Source organism: Otolemur garnettii, unplaced genomic scaffold (assembly GCF_000181295.1).
Source record: "Otolemur garnettii isolate 467f Iridium unplaced genomic scaffold, OtoGar3 scaffold00063, whole genome shotgun sequence".
NCBI lineage: Eukaryota > Metazoa > Chordata > Mammalia > Primates > Galagidae > Otolemur > Otolemur garnettii.
Window position 1 is genome coordinate 828585 of NW_003852458.1, and position 20617 is coordinate 849201.

The window sequence follows — 20617 nt, forward strand, 5'->3', positions numbered from 1 at the left end:
GGGAGACTGCTCCATGCAGCCACGCATGGGCTCCCTGATGGTGGCTTCCAAGGTTACCCTGGCTAGTATCAACATCTAGCCAGCAAATCCGGGTCAGTGGAAGGAGAAATAGCAAACCTACTTCCAAACCCTGCAGCCTGGAAACTCTTTACCTTTCAACAGGTGAGAAACAGCCACTCAGCTTCACTGAAATACAGAGATACTGGGATATGGTCTCCAGTTAGGCTGCCACTTTCTGACAACAATTCTATAAGGAGGAGAGCCATTTGGGGGGCCAGCAACCATCTCCTTCACAGATTGTCCTCTTAACACACCAACTGCCACACTAGAAGAAATGTTTCGTTGGGCTCACAGCGGTTCATTAGGTCAAGATAGGTCAGAGATGTGAGTTATATGTGCTTCACTGGCCCCCACGTTCAAAACTAGCACAAGTTAAATACAACTCGCAGGGCAGTTAATGTGTTAAATGTCCTGATATTTCTATTTAAAAGTGGCATTGTAATGCCTAACTCTGTTTATCTTTATTTCATCCTTCATGAGATAATTAACAAGTAATAGGGTCCAGTGAACTGTTTGCTATAAGGAAATTATTGGCCAGGCTTTAGTAAATACAGCTTTACTCCCAGTTCAGAATGATTAGGTAACTGTGGAGAAATCTCACAAAAACTTCACAAACCTAAGGAAGAAGATAGAAATAATCCTGAAACAGCCAACTTGTTTAAGGAAATCTCATCCAGAGATGAGGCAGTTCAGAGGACAGATGAGTTCCCTCACCAGTGTAAATCTATCTGATGGATTAAACCTGGCTTCAGAGCAATACATCACTGGAGTGGTTTTCTGTCTCCAAACTGGAAAAACAAAGCTCTCCTTTGTAGATGTACATATGCTGCTGATGTTTTTGATTCTGTTTCTAATCTGCACTTCAGCCCTAATATCCTTGTTGGGGATAAAACCCACACATCCCACTGCTTATTAGCCACCTCCACAAAGATGGCATCCTACAGGCCTCAGACAGACAACACCTTACTAACTCTGCTTCTCTATAAACAGTTGTGTCTTATTTGCACAAAATACGGCTTGGTGTTCTCCCACCCTAGTCGTTCTTGCCCAGGAGTAGTTTTGCCCTCAGATGACACTTGACAATGTCTGGAGACATCTTCAACAAAGGGAAGGGATGCTACTGGCATCTTAAGGACAGAAGGATGCAGCTGAACACCTGCAATGCACAGGACAATCCCTCTGCCCTCCAGAAAGAATTATCTGGCCCCAAATGTCAGTAGTGCCCAGACATACCCGCCTCACTCTACGCCCTGCAGGTTTCACCTCCTAGCATATTTCAGACTGTCTCATTCCAGCACTCCCATTCCCCATGCCTTGTTTCAGGCCCCTATTGCCTCCTTCGTGGAATATCATAATAGGCTCTAACATGGTATGAATGTTTGTGTCCCCTCCCAAATTCTTGTTGAAAATCTAGTAGGCAACATGATACTAGGTGAGGTCTTTGGGGAAGTGATTAGTTCATAAAGACAGAGCCCTCGTAAGTGGGATTAGTGCCCACAAAAGAAAGCCCAGGAGGCTGCTTTGCCAGTAAATCTATCCAGTGTATTGAACCTAGTTTGGTTTAATATATTGGATAGATTGAAGACACTGCAAAAAGTGAACCCTCATGACAAGTGTCTTGATCTTGGACTTCCCAGCCTCCAGAACTGTGAGAAATAAATTTCCACTGTTTGTAATTCACCCAGCTTATGGTCTTTTGTTACAGCAGCACAAATGGACTAAGACAGACTCAGCCCATTTTCTTGCCCCTCAATCCTGTTGTTCGTATGCAAAGACATGTCCCTCACCCCCTGCTTGCAAGCTTCTTTTCATCATCAAGGTTCAGTGAAGTCCTTCGAGTTGTCAACTCTTCCATGAAGTCTTCCCTGCCTGGCTTGTTCTCCCCCTACCCTTCCTAGCCTCACAAGCCCCTTATATGACTGTGTATACACTGTCATTTGTCCCCCCGACCAGACCACAAGAAGAAACCATCACATTCAGCCTCTGTTACCAACAGCACTTAACATACAGTTGATTTAATGTGCAACTGACACTGGCTGGCTCTTCCTCAGGATGGGAACATGTGAGACTAGGCTGAGTTGGGTAGCAGGCAGGGCCAGGATCTGCTGAGTTGGCCTCATGGCTAGTTATAGAACTTGCTTGTAGGCCTCACTGCTGCTCAATAGCCCTGGGAGCTAATCCACCTTGATGGCACGCCTGGCAGGTTTCAAGAGCCACTAAGGTGAGAACCTGACAAGCACCACAGTGCTACAGAAGCAAAGTGGAGGTCCAACAAAAATTCCTGGAAAACGTGGTGGCCTTGGCATTATTCTGATGCACATTCAAGACTAGTAAAAGTACTTGCTTTAAAAAAAAAAATCAAATAGCTTGCCTTGCTTTTGCTTGAAATATTGTCAAGGCCACCTGTGAATCTAGGACTCTCCCCCTCCCAGTCCTGCGATTGCTCATGTAACTTAAATGTAATGCTCCGAGAGGATGTAACCAATAGGGTGGAAGACGTGCCCCCCAAAACCTCACTCAGAAATGATGCTCCCCCTACACTGCTGCCTTCTCTGGCATAAACTGGTGAGAAGGAGCACCAGGGCAAACTTTTCTTACAGGCACCATCTGACATTTTTATGATTAACAAATTAAGAACAACTAGTACGTGTGTGTATAGGCCTCAAGGTGCAGGTGGCAGGACCACAAAGGAGGCAAGTTGCTTACAACCTCCACACCTGACATCTGATTCATTGAGAAATTATGGCATGTCCACAACTGGCACACGCCATATGCGTTAAGATATGCATTAATCCGCAACCAGCAACAATTACATTACGTAAATTAGATCCAACACAGGTAGATATTCATGATACTTAATTAAAAAGAAAGGCTACAGAAACCGTATGTGTGGCACCCTCTTGTTAAAACACACTCCAGTGCAGGTGTATGTATGTGTATTTATGTACACAGACGGTCTGACAGGATATGAAAAGTCTCTGGGTGATGGAATTGTGATTTATTTTTCTGCTTATGCTTCGTACTTTTTTCCACCATATTTTCAAAGAAACATTTGTTTCCTTCTCCTGCTAATGAAAGTAATACATTTTCCAAGTTTTTGACAATGCATATGTAACATGTAATACTTATTCTGATAAAACTCACTCTCAGACACTTGAATGGCCCATTCCCTCTCCTTCCCATCTTAACCCAATGATGTTCTTTTAGGGCAAACTCCCCAACCACCCCAACGAAAACTGCCCCACCCCACATCCCTGCTTTACTTATCACCATCAACAGGTCTAGGTATCTAGGCTGAGAGTATCCAGCACTAGCACCCAAGCTCCCCAAGGAGCCCCAGAGCCTGCAACAGAGCCTGACACAAAGTCAGGATGCATTTGCTGAAATAATGAATGAAACACATTTGTTTTACAAAGAACTTTTGCCTTTATTAATTGGAAAGCAGTGCTGTTCAGTTTAAAATAACATTTTTTAAATAAAAATTTTATGTGTTTTAATGTAAAGTCAGCCTTTTACCGCAGGGACTATTTAGAGATGCTGATGAAAGCTGCAACTCCCCTTTTTGTTTCCCGCCCCCTCTTAAGTCCCAAACACACACACACACACACAAAACTGAATACAATTTCAGGAGGTTTTGAAACTTCCTTGAAGTCTGTCCATAACTTCTTAACAGGTTTCACTGATCTCCAGGGTGAAAGGTCTTGATTGAAAGTGTGGTCTGGCTTAAAATCACAACGTCTCTCATATTCTAATGATTCAAAGAATGTATTCAACTCAAATGTCAGTCTTTCCTCCTCCCATTAACCAGTTGAATGTTAAATGGATTCCTTCTACAAAGAACTCACAGCTTAGAGAGGGCTAAGTTTAATGTTTACTGCTGAGAACTTGATAAACATCCAGATAAAAGCTAAAAAATCTAGTTAATAATCCAGAGATTTCAAAAAGTATAGCTGTTACGAGAGTGTAGTCAAAATATCTGGTTAAGTGAATCTGTCACTTGTCGGTTGAAATTCTAAGATCATAACCTAAGACAGAAACAGAGAAACAGGATCTATTCCACACAGAATATGCTTCCTCAATGCTATTGTTTAAAGAGCAAAATAAAAGGGAATAACACGCATCCACCCATGCGCAGTTTTCCATTAAGCGGAAGAGAAATCAAATGCTTTGTAATAACGACCATCCCCCTAAGAACAGGTCAGTACAACAATAGTGAGTTGACTTTGTATTTTATTTCAGGGTACACATTTCATTCATTGTCTGTAGGAAAACTGGGCTAAATCTCAGGGGTTCTCCACGTCTGCGCCCTCCTTCATTTCTTTATGTCTTCAGCCTCATCTGGCTCCCTCTCTTGATGCTCTCTTTCCCACCTCATTTCTTTTAACTCTTGTCTGTACTTCCGTTCAATGAACCGCTTCTGATGGGCCATCTGGGGAAAGTTATCTGACACAAGGAAATATATTTTATGCTTAATAAAGGATAGCCACTAGAGCAAACAATGACACAGACTAAACACATACACTACAAGCACATACTCAGATGAAACGCGCACCGTTGTATTCTGTAAGGCAAGAGGATAAAAACCTGGTTTTTCCTGAGAAAATGACATGAAGGCTGTGTTGACCAGTTTGATGGAAGTATTTCAGATTGCATGTGAAAACCCTACACTGTACCCCAGAAGTGCTTTAATGTACATAGTTATCATTCAATAAAAAAAAAATTAAAATAAAAAAAACAAACAAAAAAAAAACCTGGTTTTTCCCCCTATTCTTTCATCACTCACAAACATATTGGAAGTACGGATTGGCACCCCTGAGTCTAGAGTTCAATATCTGGAGTGAACTTGAGTCTAAAAGGCACCAAAACATACAGAAATGCTAAAACCTAAGACGTATGCTTTGGGATGTTTCCAATCAGATGCATTATAGTGTCATTCTCCTAGCAACAGGTGATTTTCAGGGAGAAATTAAAGAATATAGTAAAGTCAAGTCATACATTTTTGAAAAGCTAAAACCAAAAACTCCATACAAATAATGATATCACACCATTATTTATTAAGAATTAAAAGAAAAGTGCAAAAACAGATCCATGGGCAAAAAGAGTCATTATATCTGATAATTAATTCTACTCTGAAAGTTTACTATGAGAGGTTCAAACTGTATCTGCAAAAGTAACTCAAGTAGAGAACTTGAAAGTTTGAGAGAATATGGTTACAGGAAACATCACTCAGAGCTATAGTTAGTTAGATATTTGACCCTGTGCAACGGTGTCGACACCATGAAAATCTTGATGAAGACTTAGAAATTTTTACAATTCAGTTGTCATTGGTGGTGTAACTTCGGTGTAACAATGAAGGGAAAAGTCAAATACAGGTGAGAAAAGTCCATTTTATACACTGAACACATACCTAACAAGCACCCTTAAGGGGCATGAACGTGAGTAAGAACTACACAGGTTAACTGCCAATACGGAGGAAAATGACTGTGTTAGGAACCTAACCAGACGAGGGGCTGCTCAAGAGAACAGGTGTTACTTCTTCATGTTTCAAACCTATGCAAAGCATCCCAGATGTGAGAGAACGTGGTCTTTTGGGAAAGCAGGTTGGTCTGTTTAAGGGGGAAGCGTGACACAGGCCAGCTGTGTACGGGGCAGCCCTCGTGCCAGGGCTCTACCTCTGTGCTTCACTTACCGGATCTCAACCACTGCCTGACAGTAAGTGAGCACAGTATAATAAGACATTGAGTTTGAGTGAGAGAGGGCAGAAAAGTAAATTATTAACTGCTATTCCTCTCCTACTGTGCCTAATTTAGAAATTAAGCTTTATTATAGGGAAGGGTGTACAGGAGAAAGCACGGCATAACCGGGGTTTGGTGCTACACGCAGTTCAGGCGTCCCCTGAGGACAAAGCACATATTGTACAGTCGCTCTCCATGGATGAGGGGAGAGCTTCTGTACAACATGGGCCTAAATTCTTTCCCACCCTCTTCATATAGTGCACTGTCCTCACCCTGGGTTGGGGTGGAGAAGGGACAAGGACAGGGTGGTAGGAAACGCATCTGAAAGACAGGCAGGGAATCAGCAAAGACCTGGTAGGTCTGAGAGTCGTGAGTGCGGATAAGCGAAAGAGGAACATGGGATTTGTAATTCAGAAATAAAACAGTAATAAAACCAATTCCCTAAATGATATTAAGTTGATTCCTTATACAAGTGTGTAATTCACAGGTTCAAATACAATTACAATTACATTTAAAAAAAATAAATAAATCCCAATAAGTTATCTGTAAATTATCTTGTAAAGCAAGTTTCTACTAAGTAAATTTTACTGTAAAATTGAATTTACAATTTGAAAAACCCTACAACTCAGCTCTAACCATTGACAAACTTTTAGCATATATCTTTATAGATTTTTCTCCTATGAAGTAAAGTTATACTATATAAATACACAACAAGTAGGCACACTTTTTACCTAGACATGAACACATTTAAAATCATTCCTCTAACTACTCTTACACAGGAAAGTATGTATTTATGATGATACTTTTTTCATTTATTTTAGTCTAAGCATTTTCCCATATCATTAGTTTTCAACACCATTATTTTGATAGCTATAAAATATTATAATATTTACATATAGCTATAGGGTAGGGCAAACACAGCTGTCTAGCTGCTTTTATAAATAAAGTTTTAAAAACATACAGACACACCCATAGTCTGCATGCTACGTATGCCAGTAGGCTGCAATGGCAGAGTTGAGTAATTGTTACAGAAACTGTGCCTGGGAAACCTGAAATAGTCACCATCTAGCCCTTTACAGAAAATGTCTGCCAATCCCTGGGATATACTATAATTTATTAAACACTTCTGTACTATTAAACACTCAAGTTCGATTTTTTTTGTTGTTACTATAAATCAAGTTATCTTGATTATCATAGTAGATGAACATTAGTCCATAACTCCAATTATTTCCTTAGATTTGATTATCAGATATGACATCTCTGGATCACAATAAGTCGACCTGACACATAATGCCAAATTGCTTTCCAGCAGTTTAAACAATTGACTCCCACCAGCACATATATGGAGGCCTGTCTCAGAGTAGGTGAGCTCTCAATACTGTTCTATATTTGAAAACAAACAAAATCTCCAACAACGGTCAACTGAAAACTCTCAGTGAAGATTTCATGGCCACTGGACCCGGCAGCACTAGCTTCTGTCCCCGCTGACTAACCCCCCTTTACCCAATAGGAAGCTACTGTCTGCTGATTTCCACTTGGCTCGTGGCCCTCCTGTCTTTCCTGGAATCTGGGCCTCTTCACTTTCAGCTTCCCACACTTTGCCTTCTCCCCCCACCCCGTTAGTGGGGCACTCGGAGCATAATAGAATTGTGTTGTCGTTTTGTGCCCACAGGTTCTGCTGTGCAGCACAATAGGCCTCAGAAGAAACTTCTCTTGCACTTAAGCCTCCAATTTACAAAAGACTATGCAGTTTCCTACAAGTTCAATTATGTAACTGAAGTTTCTTCAACCCATGCATCCCACTCTTGGGAATCTATTCCACAAAACTATAATAAAAACACTGATAGACATTTATTGTTAACAATGATTAAAAAACAAAAAAACCAAAAAGCAGAAATAAAATGCCCACCATAATAAAAACGCTGAATAAAATACAGCACACCCATGGCAGGAAATATTATGCAGCCATTAAGAAAGGATGAATTAGACCCATTTTCTATGGTCTGCGGGGCTGCCTATGACCTACTACCGAGCAAAAACAGAAAGATGCAGAGAAGTAAATAAATAACATTTAATAAAAGAATGGGAAAAAACGGAAAAGAAAAAACCTTCCCGTGTATAGATCTATGTTACAAGATTTTACAAGTATGGAGAAATACAAAGAGGGAAACACAGTAAGTAGGGTGTCCACACAGATTACAGGGCTGAGAGCAGAGCTCTATGCAAAAAAGGGAAATGAAAATTAAAAGGCACTCGGGAATACTTTTATTTTTAAATAATAAGCTCATTTTATCCGTATCTCACATTCTACTATATTCTCTGTGGAGAATAATTATGAAGAAAACAAGATCACATTTTTATCAGTACTTACCATTTTTTTACTTCCTCATTTTCTTCCTATAAAACACTCATTACATTATGAACATATAATTATAGAAAAAGAGATAGGCTTACATTTTTCTAGTGCATCCATTGCTGCTCCCATTTCTGCTTGCTGAATGCTGTTAAATAAAATAAAGGTAAGGCATACTTTAACTTGAAGATTTTTCTGAGTTTTTTTCTTCCAAAACACAAGATGTAGCTACAAATTATTCAGCTGATTTTCACATTTGGTGCATAAAATTACATCTGATTACTTCTACTGTCATGTGCTGCATTGCCCAGATAGGGACATATACAAGAGCATGCAGGAATGTAATTTGTTTGCACAAAGCCTGTTTAACTTATTCATTCCACTTTTCATACTGCAATAAAATGTCTTCCATTTATATCAGTTCTAAAGTATTTCTTACTTAAGTTTGAATACCGTCAGTATAAAGTTTAAAGAGGAAAAGAATAAAAATATAGAGAGAGACAGGCTTCAAATCATTTCTCATTTAAGACAGAGACTAGAAAGTTCAAAGAAAGGTGATAATATACATAATTCTTTCTACCTAAAGATGTTAGCATTTCCACAAAGCTCAAGTGAATACCAATAAGAAATCAAATGGCTAATGGCTCTGTCGCAAGACAGGACACATCTTACATTTCTAGCTTACACCCATGTGCACTCTGTTGAGTAACTATGACTGGGAGGACCTTACCTGTGGGCTCAGTAATGCGGTTTCCCAAGGTAGCCAAAGCCCTGTGCACAGTGGCATTCCCCCCAGCCAAGGCCCATTCTCAAATCGGGGCTTGGCACGGTGATTAGTCCTTGGGACTCACTTTGCTATCACCCCTACACACTCTATACTCTAAGTTAAAAAAGACAGACCCCAGAGTTGGGAAATACCAGTGGGGGATTTCTCAGACACAGGAATGTCCATCTTAACAAACTAAAAGCATCTTCTTCTCCTACCTTGGTCCTTTCCCACAGCCTATTCTTTCTCCTTTGAAATAAACAGCCACAGTGTAGGTTCTAGCATGGGATGGCCCCACTGTCTGCAGAGTCCTGAAGGGCAAAGGAAAAAATCCTTAATTTTGATAAAGTGTTATTTGTTACAGCTACTATGCAACTATGAGAAAAGTCACGTACTTCCTGCCTCGATAGGGAACCATAAAATAAGAAACACAAAAATGGCAGAATAATTCAGGGGTAAGGTTTTAATCGGCTAACCTGACGGAGCTTTTGAAATAGAAAATTTTAAAAACTTAGGCACTGCATTTTTATATTTTTCCCCAAAGTAATAAACAATATATAAAGGCTAACAGTGAAGTATAAAATATTTTTAAATAATTTCTAAGTGTGCATATTCCAAGTATCATAAGATTCACAACTTTTATTGCAAAAAGTCAGCAGCTCCAGTCTGTTTGTTTTCCAGGGCTAATCACAGCCCCAAATGCTGAATGTTTGGTGATAGACCTCAGGCCACACCTGAACGCTTTTATGGATTCTTTCTAATGTCTGGCATCTGATCTCAAAGATCAGAACGTGCGTTTAATTTCTGAGACATCTGAGATAATTTCAAAGGGGTGCTGTAAAGCCAAGTACACAGCACAACCTCCAAAAAACAAAGCTCTAGGTACTCTGGATTTTAATGACACGCTGCAGATTTCAAATGCAGTAAAACTGATAACTTCATGGAAAAGGGAAATTAAAAGTGGCCAACAAAGATAATAGAATGAACACAGTAATCTTGAAAAAAACTATGTAAAACAACCCTATCATCTTGATAAAAAAGAACAAACTCATCGTGTACTTTCATTTGGGGGACTGATGAGAGGGGAACATGGTAATTTCCTTTGCGTTTCTATTCTCCCGGGGATAAAAGTGCACGCTGGCTCCTTTAAGGTAGTACTCATTACAGTAATCAGGCCTGCGCTCTGAAAAGTTTATCATCCTCATTTTATTTATTGAACTTTAATGATCACTTTGATGAGGAAATACTCCGAGCCTTTCATATAATGCAGTTTGGATATTCATCATGCTTATTAGGCGCATATTAAAGTGCTATTTCTAAACATTTGGGGAATTTTTCCCAATAAATCAAAGAAATATTGTTCAGCAATGACAGCATCTTGGCACAATTTATAGCAGCTCGCTGTGGGGTGACTCAACTTTCCTTCGGTCTTAGTTTTTCTTTTAGCAAAAAAAGTCTATAAAGTGTTGTGACTATTACATAAAAACATGAAAAAGTATTTAAAATTCCCAGCTGCCACTCTGGTGTTTTTCCTTGAGAACTGTGAAGGTTGAGAAAGTCCAAAGGGAGGCGTTGACTCGCGTGGAACACATACCCGCACATGCGTATGTCTGCAGCCAGGCGTGTGCACGGACACGGGGTCGCACAGGGTCGAAGCCAGATCTTTTTTGTTTGTTTGTTTTTTTGCAGTTTTTGCCAGGGCTGGGTTTGAACCCGATGGGGCCAGTGCCCTACTCCTTTGAGCCATAGGCGCCCCCGAAGCCAGATCTTTAAGCACCTTGAAATCACAGTACTTTGACATGCAGCCAACCTATCTCAACAATCCCTTCATTTTGTAACTCCTCCTTGAAACTACCTCCTGTATGAACATGTGAGTGTCTCAGAATAATTGGTCTTCTTCAGAGCCAAAATGCCTGTTTTCATGAAAAGGGGCGATTCGTGGTGTAGTGACCCAATACTCCACTACATTGCTTTTGAATGACGTTGGCTAACAATCAAAGGAAAAAGATATTCACAAGTGCATGGTACCCACCGGGTGAGGGGCTCTTTTACAACTTGAACTTTGCCTTGGAAGTGAGAACAATGTAACCTAAAAGTTTGTATCCCCATATTAATTTGAAATAAAAAAAAGAAAACTTAAAAAACAAGGAAGTATATGGCAGTTTGGGGTATGTATTCTGAGAAGAAAACTTCCAAATATCGAGCAACTGCCCTGCTTCTTACAATGGCCCTGTGGGGGAAGCACCGCTGTCAGGCAACAGAGACAGAGGCCAGCAGGGTCCGAGGCAAGGACAGAGAGGCAGCCAAGTATTGTCAAAAATAAGCAGGTGCCACCTTCGCATCTGGATGCGCAGCCCAGCAGAGGTTACAACAAGAAAACCATTACAGATATTAGCTGTGTATATGAAACCCTCTCACCCCAGCTCCCTTATCTTGCTCCCATCATCCTAGTTTGCCTTCCTACCAGCAGGAGCTGACAGAGAATGTCAGAAATGGGGGAAGCACGAGGCAATCCAGTGAGAACCACTTATTTGAGGCCCAGAGTCACACTGACAGGAAGTCTACATCCTGGGTTCTTGTCATGATTACCCCGCAATAACTAATTCTTCCTCAAGGTCCGTGGAAAACCAACCCTGGGGACGCTGGCTGCAGCGGCCTGCGGGCAGCAAGTCCTTACTTGTACAGAGGAATATCCGGCTCTTTCCCTTCCGTCCTGAGGGTCAAGCAGCACTGCTGAAGCTGGGACTTGGGGTCATTCCAGTCCTGATTCAGAATGAACTCCTGTGGAAGCCCCCAGTGGTATTTAGTGATGTGTTCTGGAATTACCAAACATAAAGCACACCCCAAATTTAAACCCCATGTGAGCTTACTTTTAATCGTGGGAAGAAGCAGACGTTCATGAAAGTATGAACGTACTCCAGGTCCTTGTCAATGTAGAGAGCTGCGATAAACGCTGGAGACAGAACATTTTAAAATAAACTCCATGTCATTGCCTTTAGCAGAAAAAGTAAGAAACCCAGACTTTTAAGCAACATTTCAATAAGGTTTTCAACTTCTAGGTCCTCTTTAATTTTTAGCATTACCATTTCATCTTTCTTCAAATAAGACTCTACTGTCTATTATTAATACGAGAAGCAGCAACACAGATGTGTAAGATGGAAACCATGGAGTACGAAGACCAAATTTCATTTAGCTAAGGGCCAAATGAATGGTTTCTGGGAACACAATCTCCTTAGCATCGAATAAATCAAAACACAACTTGAAGGTTAGTTATGATGCCAGAAGGTTATTATGGGATAACCTAAGTGGTTACATCCTTGGGTCTTGTACTTCTCAACACCAATCTTGAGGAGATCAACCATTTTATAAGGGTATTATGTTAAATTTCATAAACAGAAGCAGGACAATTTATAGATTCAATGGACTCAAATATAGAAAATCTTAATACTGGGCTTAATGACAACATAACAATCTATCAATTTTTCATTAATAAATGGTGACCCCTAAGAAGATTTCATAAAAAACTACCTTAACCAAATAAATAAATGGTGCCTTTTTAAAAGAAGGAATAAAAAATAATTATAACTGGACGGCACCTGTGGCTCAAAGGAGTAAGGCGCCAGCCCCATATGCCGGAGGTGGTGGGTTCAAACCCAGCCCCGGCCAAAAACCAAAAAAAAAAAAATAATAATAATAATAATTATAATTGAGCTAAAAAAGAAATGCCAGTGAGACTGCTCTCTCAATTTAATTTTCCTGTAATTTTCATCTTTAAATTACTTTTCTTTAGTTGAAAAAGAAGTTCTTTTAAGTTCCTTAGTCAGATTGCCTTGCACTTTGTAAATGAGCTGGTTTTGCATGGTGGACTTTGATATCTGAATATAATTCCAATTGTCAAAAATACCACAATATTAAAAAAAGTTCTAAGGCCCAGTGAATGGCCCACTTATTTTGAAGTAATATCAATTATGTGTATAATCCTTTAGTTGGCTATAATAGGATTATTTACAATGCTATCAGACCATATCAGAAACTGCAAAAGATGACATTTGTCCATAGAGCTTTATGCTCATTCAAAACAATGGATAATAGTTTTAGCATTTAGTGAATAAGTTGTCCTTCTTTCTTCTGTGCCCCTGTGTGAAGGCTGATGGGGGGCAGAAAAGCTGTGATTCAAACTACGGGCCTTCATATTTGTTATTCTTTCACACAAAGGGATATGATGGCTTAGGGTTGGGTTGGAGGGGTGGGGATTGGGCTGCTGAACATGAATTGAACATAAAGTTCATTATTTACATGTCAAAATCCCAAATTATTCTCCTTGGGACAAGCTTTGGTGAAAAGCACAAATAATAATTAAAATAGAAAAAAGGTTTGTTTAGTCAGAAAATATTATAATAACAACAAGAAGCAGGAGGATAAATACTGGTTGGTTGGATTTAAACTTCAACCCTGCACATAGAAAGAAACGCTTTATCGGTAGGACTCACACTCCAAAAGGTCTGCCAAGGTCTTGGTGCGGAGGGCCACGGGCCGCTTGGTCTTGTCGTTGGTTATCGCGTACTCCTGCATGCCCAGCTCCTCTGCCACTTTGGCCTGAGTCCTGTTATTCACCAAAGAGCTTCGTAACAGCTGGCCAAAAGGAAGTGGGGTACATTTAGAAACCATCTTTCTTGCTCCCGTGTGGGACTCAACATGACTGAGAGCATCTCGTGACAGGGACACCAAGGTAACTGATGGTCTAGGCACTCCCGTGACCCTCAGATGACACTGACATCCACCACACACAGCCAGTGTTTCTCAGTAACTCACTCTGCTTTGCTTACCTGGATTTATCTACATGTCATTTAAATAGCTCATTTACTTCTGTATTAGCAGTTGGACAGGGTTGGGAAAGATTGATTAAAGGTCATAGCTTTTTTAAGTGTAATGCTACTAAATGAGGAAGCATTAAAAGGTTTTTTCGTTTTGTTTTTGAGACAGAGTCTCACTTTGTCGCCCTGGGTAGAGTGCTGTGGCATCATAGCTCACAGGAACCTCAAACTCTTGGGCTCAAGCAATTCTCTTGCCTCAGCCTCCCGAGTAGCTGGGTGCCTGCTACCATGCCTGGCTATTTTTAGAGATGAGGTCTCACTCTAGCTCAGACTAGAATTCATGAGCTCAGGTGATCCACCCACATCTAGGCCTCCCAGAGTGCTAGGATAAAAGATGTCCCAGAGTGCTAGGATTATACGCATGAGCCATTGTGCCCAGACCTAGGAAGCATTAAAAGTTTCAAAAATCCATTTTATTATAGTATAATTTATATTCAATGAAATGCACCCGTTGTAAGTGTACAGTAAGATAAGCTTTGACAACCTTACATATTTCCATCATTCCAAATTCCCTGTACCCTCTTACCACCAAGCCTCCCCAACCCCCAAGCAGGCAAACTTGGCCTGCCTTCTGTATGTTAGTTTTATTTTTCAAATTTAAGCTTCAAGTTTAATGGCATTGTGTCGACTTTGATGTTATAAAACTTAAGGAAGGTATAGCAGGTATTATAGGAAAAGATTTGGATTATTTATTTACATTTTTACTTTTATTATTATTATAAAGATTGGTGTTATATATCCTGAGTCTTAGTTTTTCATACTGAGATCCTTTATCTTTGATCAAATTAAAATATCATTTTTCATATTTCAACATCAGGAATTCAAAGCAAAAATTTCTACTGGACATTTCAGACAGCTAAGAGTCCTCCAAGGACTATCTAAGTTGTGCTATTAGATACTGCATGAAAATTATGCAACCAATCCATCATAGAGGTGTCCATAAAACAAGCATAGCTTAGGACTTAACACTCATTAACCACTCACTAGGGGTTAGAGCTGGGGAGGGAGGCTGGGAGAAATGGGTGGATGCAAAGATGGGAACTCACCAAACAAAAACTGAACATAATTAGCCCCAATCTCTAAGATCTGGGGGAATGACGTCCCCCAAACTACAGCTTTTCTCCTAACAGATATAACAAATTCTTGGCCCATTAAAAAACGTCCTGCCAGGAAACATCCCTGAAAGCCGGGAAGGAGAGCAGGACGCAGCTGCGCGTTGTGCTGGTGTCGCACCCCCGCACCTCCCGCCGCACTTTGTTTATTAGATGCAAGTTTTATGCTCTGTGGCTCCACCGTGTCAACAGAGCTTATGAAAATCAAGATTTATTCTCAATGTCTGATATTGAATCCTTGACAACAGATAAATAAGAAACAATATGTTCTTAATTTGTCTGACAATGATTCATGAAGCAGATATACAACTTGATCTCCGTAAGCCGTGCTTGCTGTGGAATTTCTGACTGTTATTCCTCGCCTGTCTCTGCGTCTTTCCTCCCTGTTTCCCCCTTTACTGCACCTTTTCTTCCATATAATGTTGCTTTAAGACCAATGCCCATAGAGAGGCTCAAAATTGTAAAAGCCCAGCTTTTAATAGAAGACCAAACAAATAAGGAGTATAATTTATATGTGATAAAATGCACCCCATTTTAAGTGTATAGTTAGATGAGTTTTGAAAATGTTATATGTTTCCAACGGTCCAAATTCCCCACCCCCCTGCACAAACAACCCTCCCCACCCTCAACCACAAATTAGTGAACTGGAATGAACATATCTTTTTTGGTTTGATTTTAAACGGGGACTGGAGGTTGCAGTTGTGAAAGGAGAGGCTGTGGGCACATAGCAGGGTAATTCTGAGAATATGCCATGCTGAGCAAGTTGGGTCCTCTACAGATAAATGCTTTTGGAGTGAGTAGAAAATTCCTAAGGCTGTGTAGATGGAACATTCAAGCCTCGGTACCAACAGGCCCAATGCACATGCGTGCACATACAAATTATGATCCATCACTGGTTACCAGCCCCAGCTGCACCTCCCCTGTCAGGGCCCCTCATTCAACGTTGTACGGTAACGCCGGCTGACAGGGACAGAGGAAAGCAGTGAGGAAGGAAACAGAAATGCTCCCAGTTTTATTTAAGACAAGCCCTGACAGGTCTTAAAACAGCCGGGGGGCCAGGAGAAAGTGAAATCTGTAAGTTCTTGCCAAAAATCCTAGAGCCTGAACCAAAAGTCAGTAGGGAAGAAGGAAGCTATAAATCATCCATATTTTCACAGTCAGTTTAAATTTAGAAGATGAGTTGAAAAGAGATAAGACCTTGCTCTTTACCTAGACAAGAAAGTCTGAATGGCAGTTCTTTAAATGACAACTTTCATCCTTGTCCTTTGCTGAACTCTATTTCATAATGAATCATGTTATTTGCCAAAGAACAAGATCCAGGGGGGATGAGCAAGGAAGGAAACCTTGCGAAGTCATGTCAGTGCCACGGACCAGTCCTAGAGGCAATTACGCGCCAGGCCCTGCACTGACAGCTAAAGATCCCCAGAGCATCAGTGTCCTGCTGCTGTCCTTGGGAACCGACACCCTTCTGAGAAGCCACATCCAGACTGGCCGCTGCAATGCACTTTGGTGGCTGCAGTGTTAGCAGAGACCCCAGGAACACACAGGTGCTCAGGAAGGCCTCCTTAGAGCCGACTCCTGAGTAAAGAAACACGTTTCAGGGGCTCATCCATCTGAGTCTAATAGCAGATGCTGGTGTCCAGGCTTCTTCCAAGAACCAAGGAACCAAAATTTCTGAAGATATAACTTGGACACATGCCTTGTGAAAAGAATCCATGTAGGTGGATTCCAATGAACATAGAATCAGAAGTGAAAAGACTGAGTCAGCCAGGAGAAAGGTGCGAAAAGATCTTTAGGAGAAAACAGCTATGGCAAGAGCAAGGGGCCCCAGCACAGTAAGGTAACCGTGGGGTGGGCCCGGAGGAACAGTCAGAGCCAAGTGGGAGAAGCCGGTGCAGGCATGGCTGGCAGGTGAACTCCAGACTTTCCTACAGGTGATGAGGAATCCGAAACGGTGTTAAATGGGGGCAGTCGAGAGGTTTTTTGAGACAGGGCCTCACTCTCTTGCCTAGGCTAGAGTGCTCATCCTAGTTCGCCAGAACCTCTAAGTCCTGCCTTGGCCTCCCAAGTAGCTGGGACTACAGGCACACACTACCATGCCTAGCTTATTTTTCTATGTCGTGTAAGGGGACAGAGGGTCTTACACATTGCTCAGGCTAGCTCAAACTCCTAGTCTCAAGCAATTCTGCCACCTAGCCTGGCCTCCCAAAGGGCTGAGATTACAGGCATTAGCCACTATATCTAGCCACGATAATTGTTCTATTTTGAAAATCCTTTTGGTGGAAGGCCTTAGATGGGGTAAGACATAAAGTTGGAGAGCCTGCAGATGTTGATGGTATAAATTATTATTTTATAAGGAGGAAACATCTATTTTTATTTTTTGGTAGCAATCTAAAAAACACGTTCAGTACCCAATTTTGAGCACAAGGCAGTTATTGGACTAGTTTGCAAGCAGTGCTTTTTGTCAAAGAGAGTAGTAAACAAGCAAAAGATTTGGCACCGAGCTGCCTGGGCTCAAACCGTGGCTCCAGCACTTCCTAGCTAAGTAACCTTGTATAAGTTATCAAACCTCTCTCAGCCTCAGTTTCTTTATCTATAAAATGTAGAAAAGTACTCTCCTCAGGGGTGGCACCTGTGGCTCAGTGACTAGGGTGCTGGCACCATATACTGAGGGTGGAGGGTTCCCACCCAGCCACGGCCAAACAGCATCAAAAAATAGCAGGTGTTGTGGCAGGCGCCTCTAGTCCTAGCTACTCAGGAGGCTGAGGCAGGAGAATTGCCTAAGTCCCAGAGCTGGAGGCTGCTGTGAGCTGTGACACCACAGCACTCTACCGAGGGCAACAAAAGTGAGACTCTGTCTCTTAAAAAAACAAACAAAGTACTCTCCTCACGAGGTTGTTATGAGAATTAGAATGAACCCGACACAATCTAATTACAGTGACAGGCACATAATAAAAACACTAGAAATGTTATCTGCGGTTGTTATCCACATGGCAACATCAGTATCAGGCAAGAAACTTGCTCATCAGTGTCAGGGAAAGGGGTTCAAGAAAACTCTACCGATTCCTCTGGATTTATTTGCAACGCAAAATGTTCCACATACCTATCTTACTCACTGAACTCAAAGCTCTCCATATTACAAGGTGCTAGCCTATCCTTAACAATATCTCACCCCCCCAAAAGACAGAGTTTAATTTGAGATCACAAGAAATAACAACACAAAGCTGTAATTGGGGCTCTCTGTAAACCTGAGGAAAGGATTTCTGAATCCCTGGTACAGTGTCAGGGAACAACGGGAATACCCCAAATCTCGAATTCTGCTTTTGAGAATTCAGGATGTTTTCTACTGTCTCAGCAGAGGAGTCTTTCACAATCACTGCAAACTTCAGTCATCATAAGAAAAAGGTTTACTGGTCTAAATCAAACACACACATTGGCGTTCTTCCTTTAACTTCTCTATTCACTCTTGATTCTAAAGAGAAAAACCACAGCTGTGGGAATGAGCAACCAAAGAGGGCCACCTAGTGTAAAATAAGTAGACTGTGATTTATTATTTTAAGGGCTTTAATATAAGAACACGGGATGAAAGCAAAATGTACTATTAAAAGTGACAGTGATGTGCCACACAGGTCTATTATACCAAGAGTGGCAGCCAGATGGTCCCCATTTCCTGTGATAACTAAAAAAAAGGTACACAAATGCTAGCAGGCAGAATACGGGTCAGATACAAAGAGCCAAATTATGTCAGTGACAGAGAAATCTTCAAACAGGAGGCTGTGGAATCTATCTTCTCAAAGAGATCTTCTGGATAAAATATCAGTCTGCCTGAATGATTCATGCTCAGTGCTGTCTGGAGGCAGGAGGGCAGGATTAGATCACTCGTTCTCAAGCTTTTTGTTTGTAATCCTTGTTCTCTTTTTCATTATCCCAAACCATTCCTCTAAAAACAAACTTCTCGGGGTTCATCTGGCTGGTGTGTGCCACCATTGGGTTCTGTGCCTCGCACACAGTAGGCACGGGAATTAGCAACTAGTGTCAGCACACAGTAAAGGCTAAGAGAGAAGCCGGGCACAGAGGAGAAGCTCCTGGGGCCTGAAATCTGCAAGTGTCACAGACAGGAACGCTGACCTGAATAAATGCTTTCTCTGAGATCTTCTCACTACTCACCCTGACCCTATGCATGGGCTTATCCTAAGAAACAAAAATGTCAGTGTATCAAATAGCACCTCTTCCTTCTATATCCTAATTCAAACCCAGTTATTCTAGAACAAGTTTTTTTAACCCTCATCCTCCATGTGATAGTGCTTTGTTTGTTTGTTCCTAGAACAATTCCGTAAGCCTAACATTCTCTCCCAAGTAGGCCTTTTTGAATTGATAATTTATAGAACGAAATGTTTTTCCCCATCAGCATTCAAAACTTGACAACCATGATTACTTTTGCTCAACTGTCCTTATTCCCTGAAAAACCAGTGTGCAAGAGAATGGCTCAAAGCTGACAATGCCTCCCCCAATGTGAATTACTGCAGCCCATGCTCTGTAATCACAATGACGAATCATTTGCCCTTCCCTCCCAATGCAACGAAAGTAAGGACTTGTAATTTGCTACAGATCTTACATTAAGTTTAATCCTCAGATATTTATAAGTTTTCTGTTTCCTCCCTTATACACATAACAACATGCCTCTTCTTTCCTATGCCACTTCCTCTTCCCTCAGAATATAACTTAGCTGCCTACAAAACGGGCAATTTTTAATTTATTTACCAAATATGCATTAAGAGCCTGCCATATGCCAGGCACTTGGTGAACAAAAGCATGTTCTCCCAGAACTTCTAGCCTCGTGGGGTGGGCAACCTGACACCAGTGCCAGGAAGGAAGAGAACAGAGAATTGTGCTGAAGACTGGGGTCAGCACGGGGTGGTCAGGGAAAGTTTCCCTGCATCCAGGGTCAGGGTCATGCTAGAATTGACATCTAACGGAAAACAAGAGGCACCAGGCAGATGACAGTAAGGGCAGGAAGCACAAAGGCCACTGGCTGGCAGGAGGGTACGTGGGGAAACACAGAGTAGGCTGGTGCAGAGTGAGACGGACATGTGGCTTGAGGCTGGGCAGGAGGGCAAGGCCAAGCTTTTTGGAGGATTTCTGCCTGTGAATCTGTCCATCTCTCAGTATATAAAAATACCTACAAAAACAGCAAAGGCAAGTTTCTCAAATAGTAGCATACACTTCAGGGGAAACCTGGGGAGGGGGGAGGGCGCACTCCTCTTGTGGGAGGATGTGACACTGCCCTGTGCTGTGTATGAATACAACCTACAATTCTCGTCCTTTGCTATTTAATAAATGTCACTCTTTCCAATTGGGTCTCTTTGTTAATCACATTCCTGTGACATCTTGATAGGTGTGCAGAAATCACTGCACTGGGCCAAGAGAGTGAGGCTGGCAGGGATCAAGTCAGTGACAAAGACAGGGTGGGGAGGAGAGGATAAATTCAAGAGCTACCCAAGGACTAGCACTGTCAGGACCTGTGAATAAACTGAAATATAGACAAGGGAGACAGAGGGAGGAATCAAGGATGACTCCCAGCTTTCTGGCCTGCAACACTGGATGGGTGACATTACCATTCAATTACTCGGGAACACTGCGGGGGGCGGGGGGAGAAGATTATAAATTCAGTCTCGGATATGTTGAGATATTGAGAAGGCAGCTGGGGCTGGAGCGCT

General features: G+C 41.5%; 1 protein-coding gene across 1 annotated transcript in view; it reads right to left on the reverse strand.

Annotated features, from left to right (window-relative positions):
* Positions 1–4272: 4272 nt before the first annotated feature.
* DROSHA (drosha ribonuclease III) overlaps positions 4273–20617 on the reverse strand; it is a 127781-nt gene continuing 111436 nt past the window's right edge. The window contains exons 30-35 of the mRNA XM_012807049.2: positions 13405–13546; positions 11785–11867; positions 11592–11695; positions 9133–9225; positions 8250–8296; positions 4273–4503 (exon numbers count right to left, since the gene is read on the reverse strand). Of these exons, the coding sequence (XP_012662503.1) occupies positions 4373–4503; positions 8250–8296; positions 9133–9225; positions 11592–11695; positions 11785–11867; positions 13405–13546 (600 nt within the window). The 3' untranslated portion in view covers positions 4273–4372. The remainder of the gene's footprint in view (positions 4504–8249; positions 8297–9132; positions 9226–11591; positions 11696–11784; positions 11868–13404; positions 13547–20617) is intronic.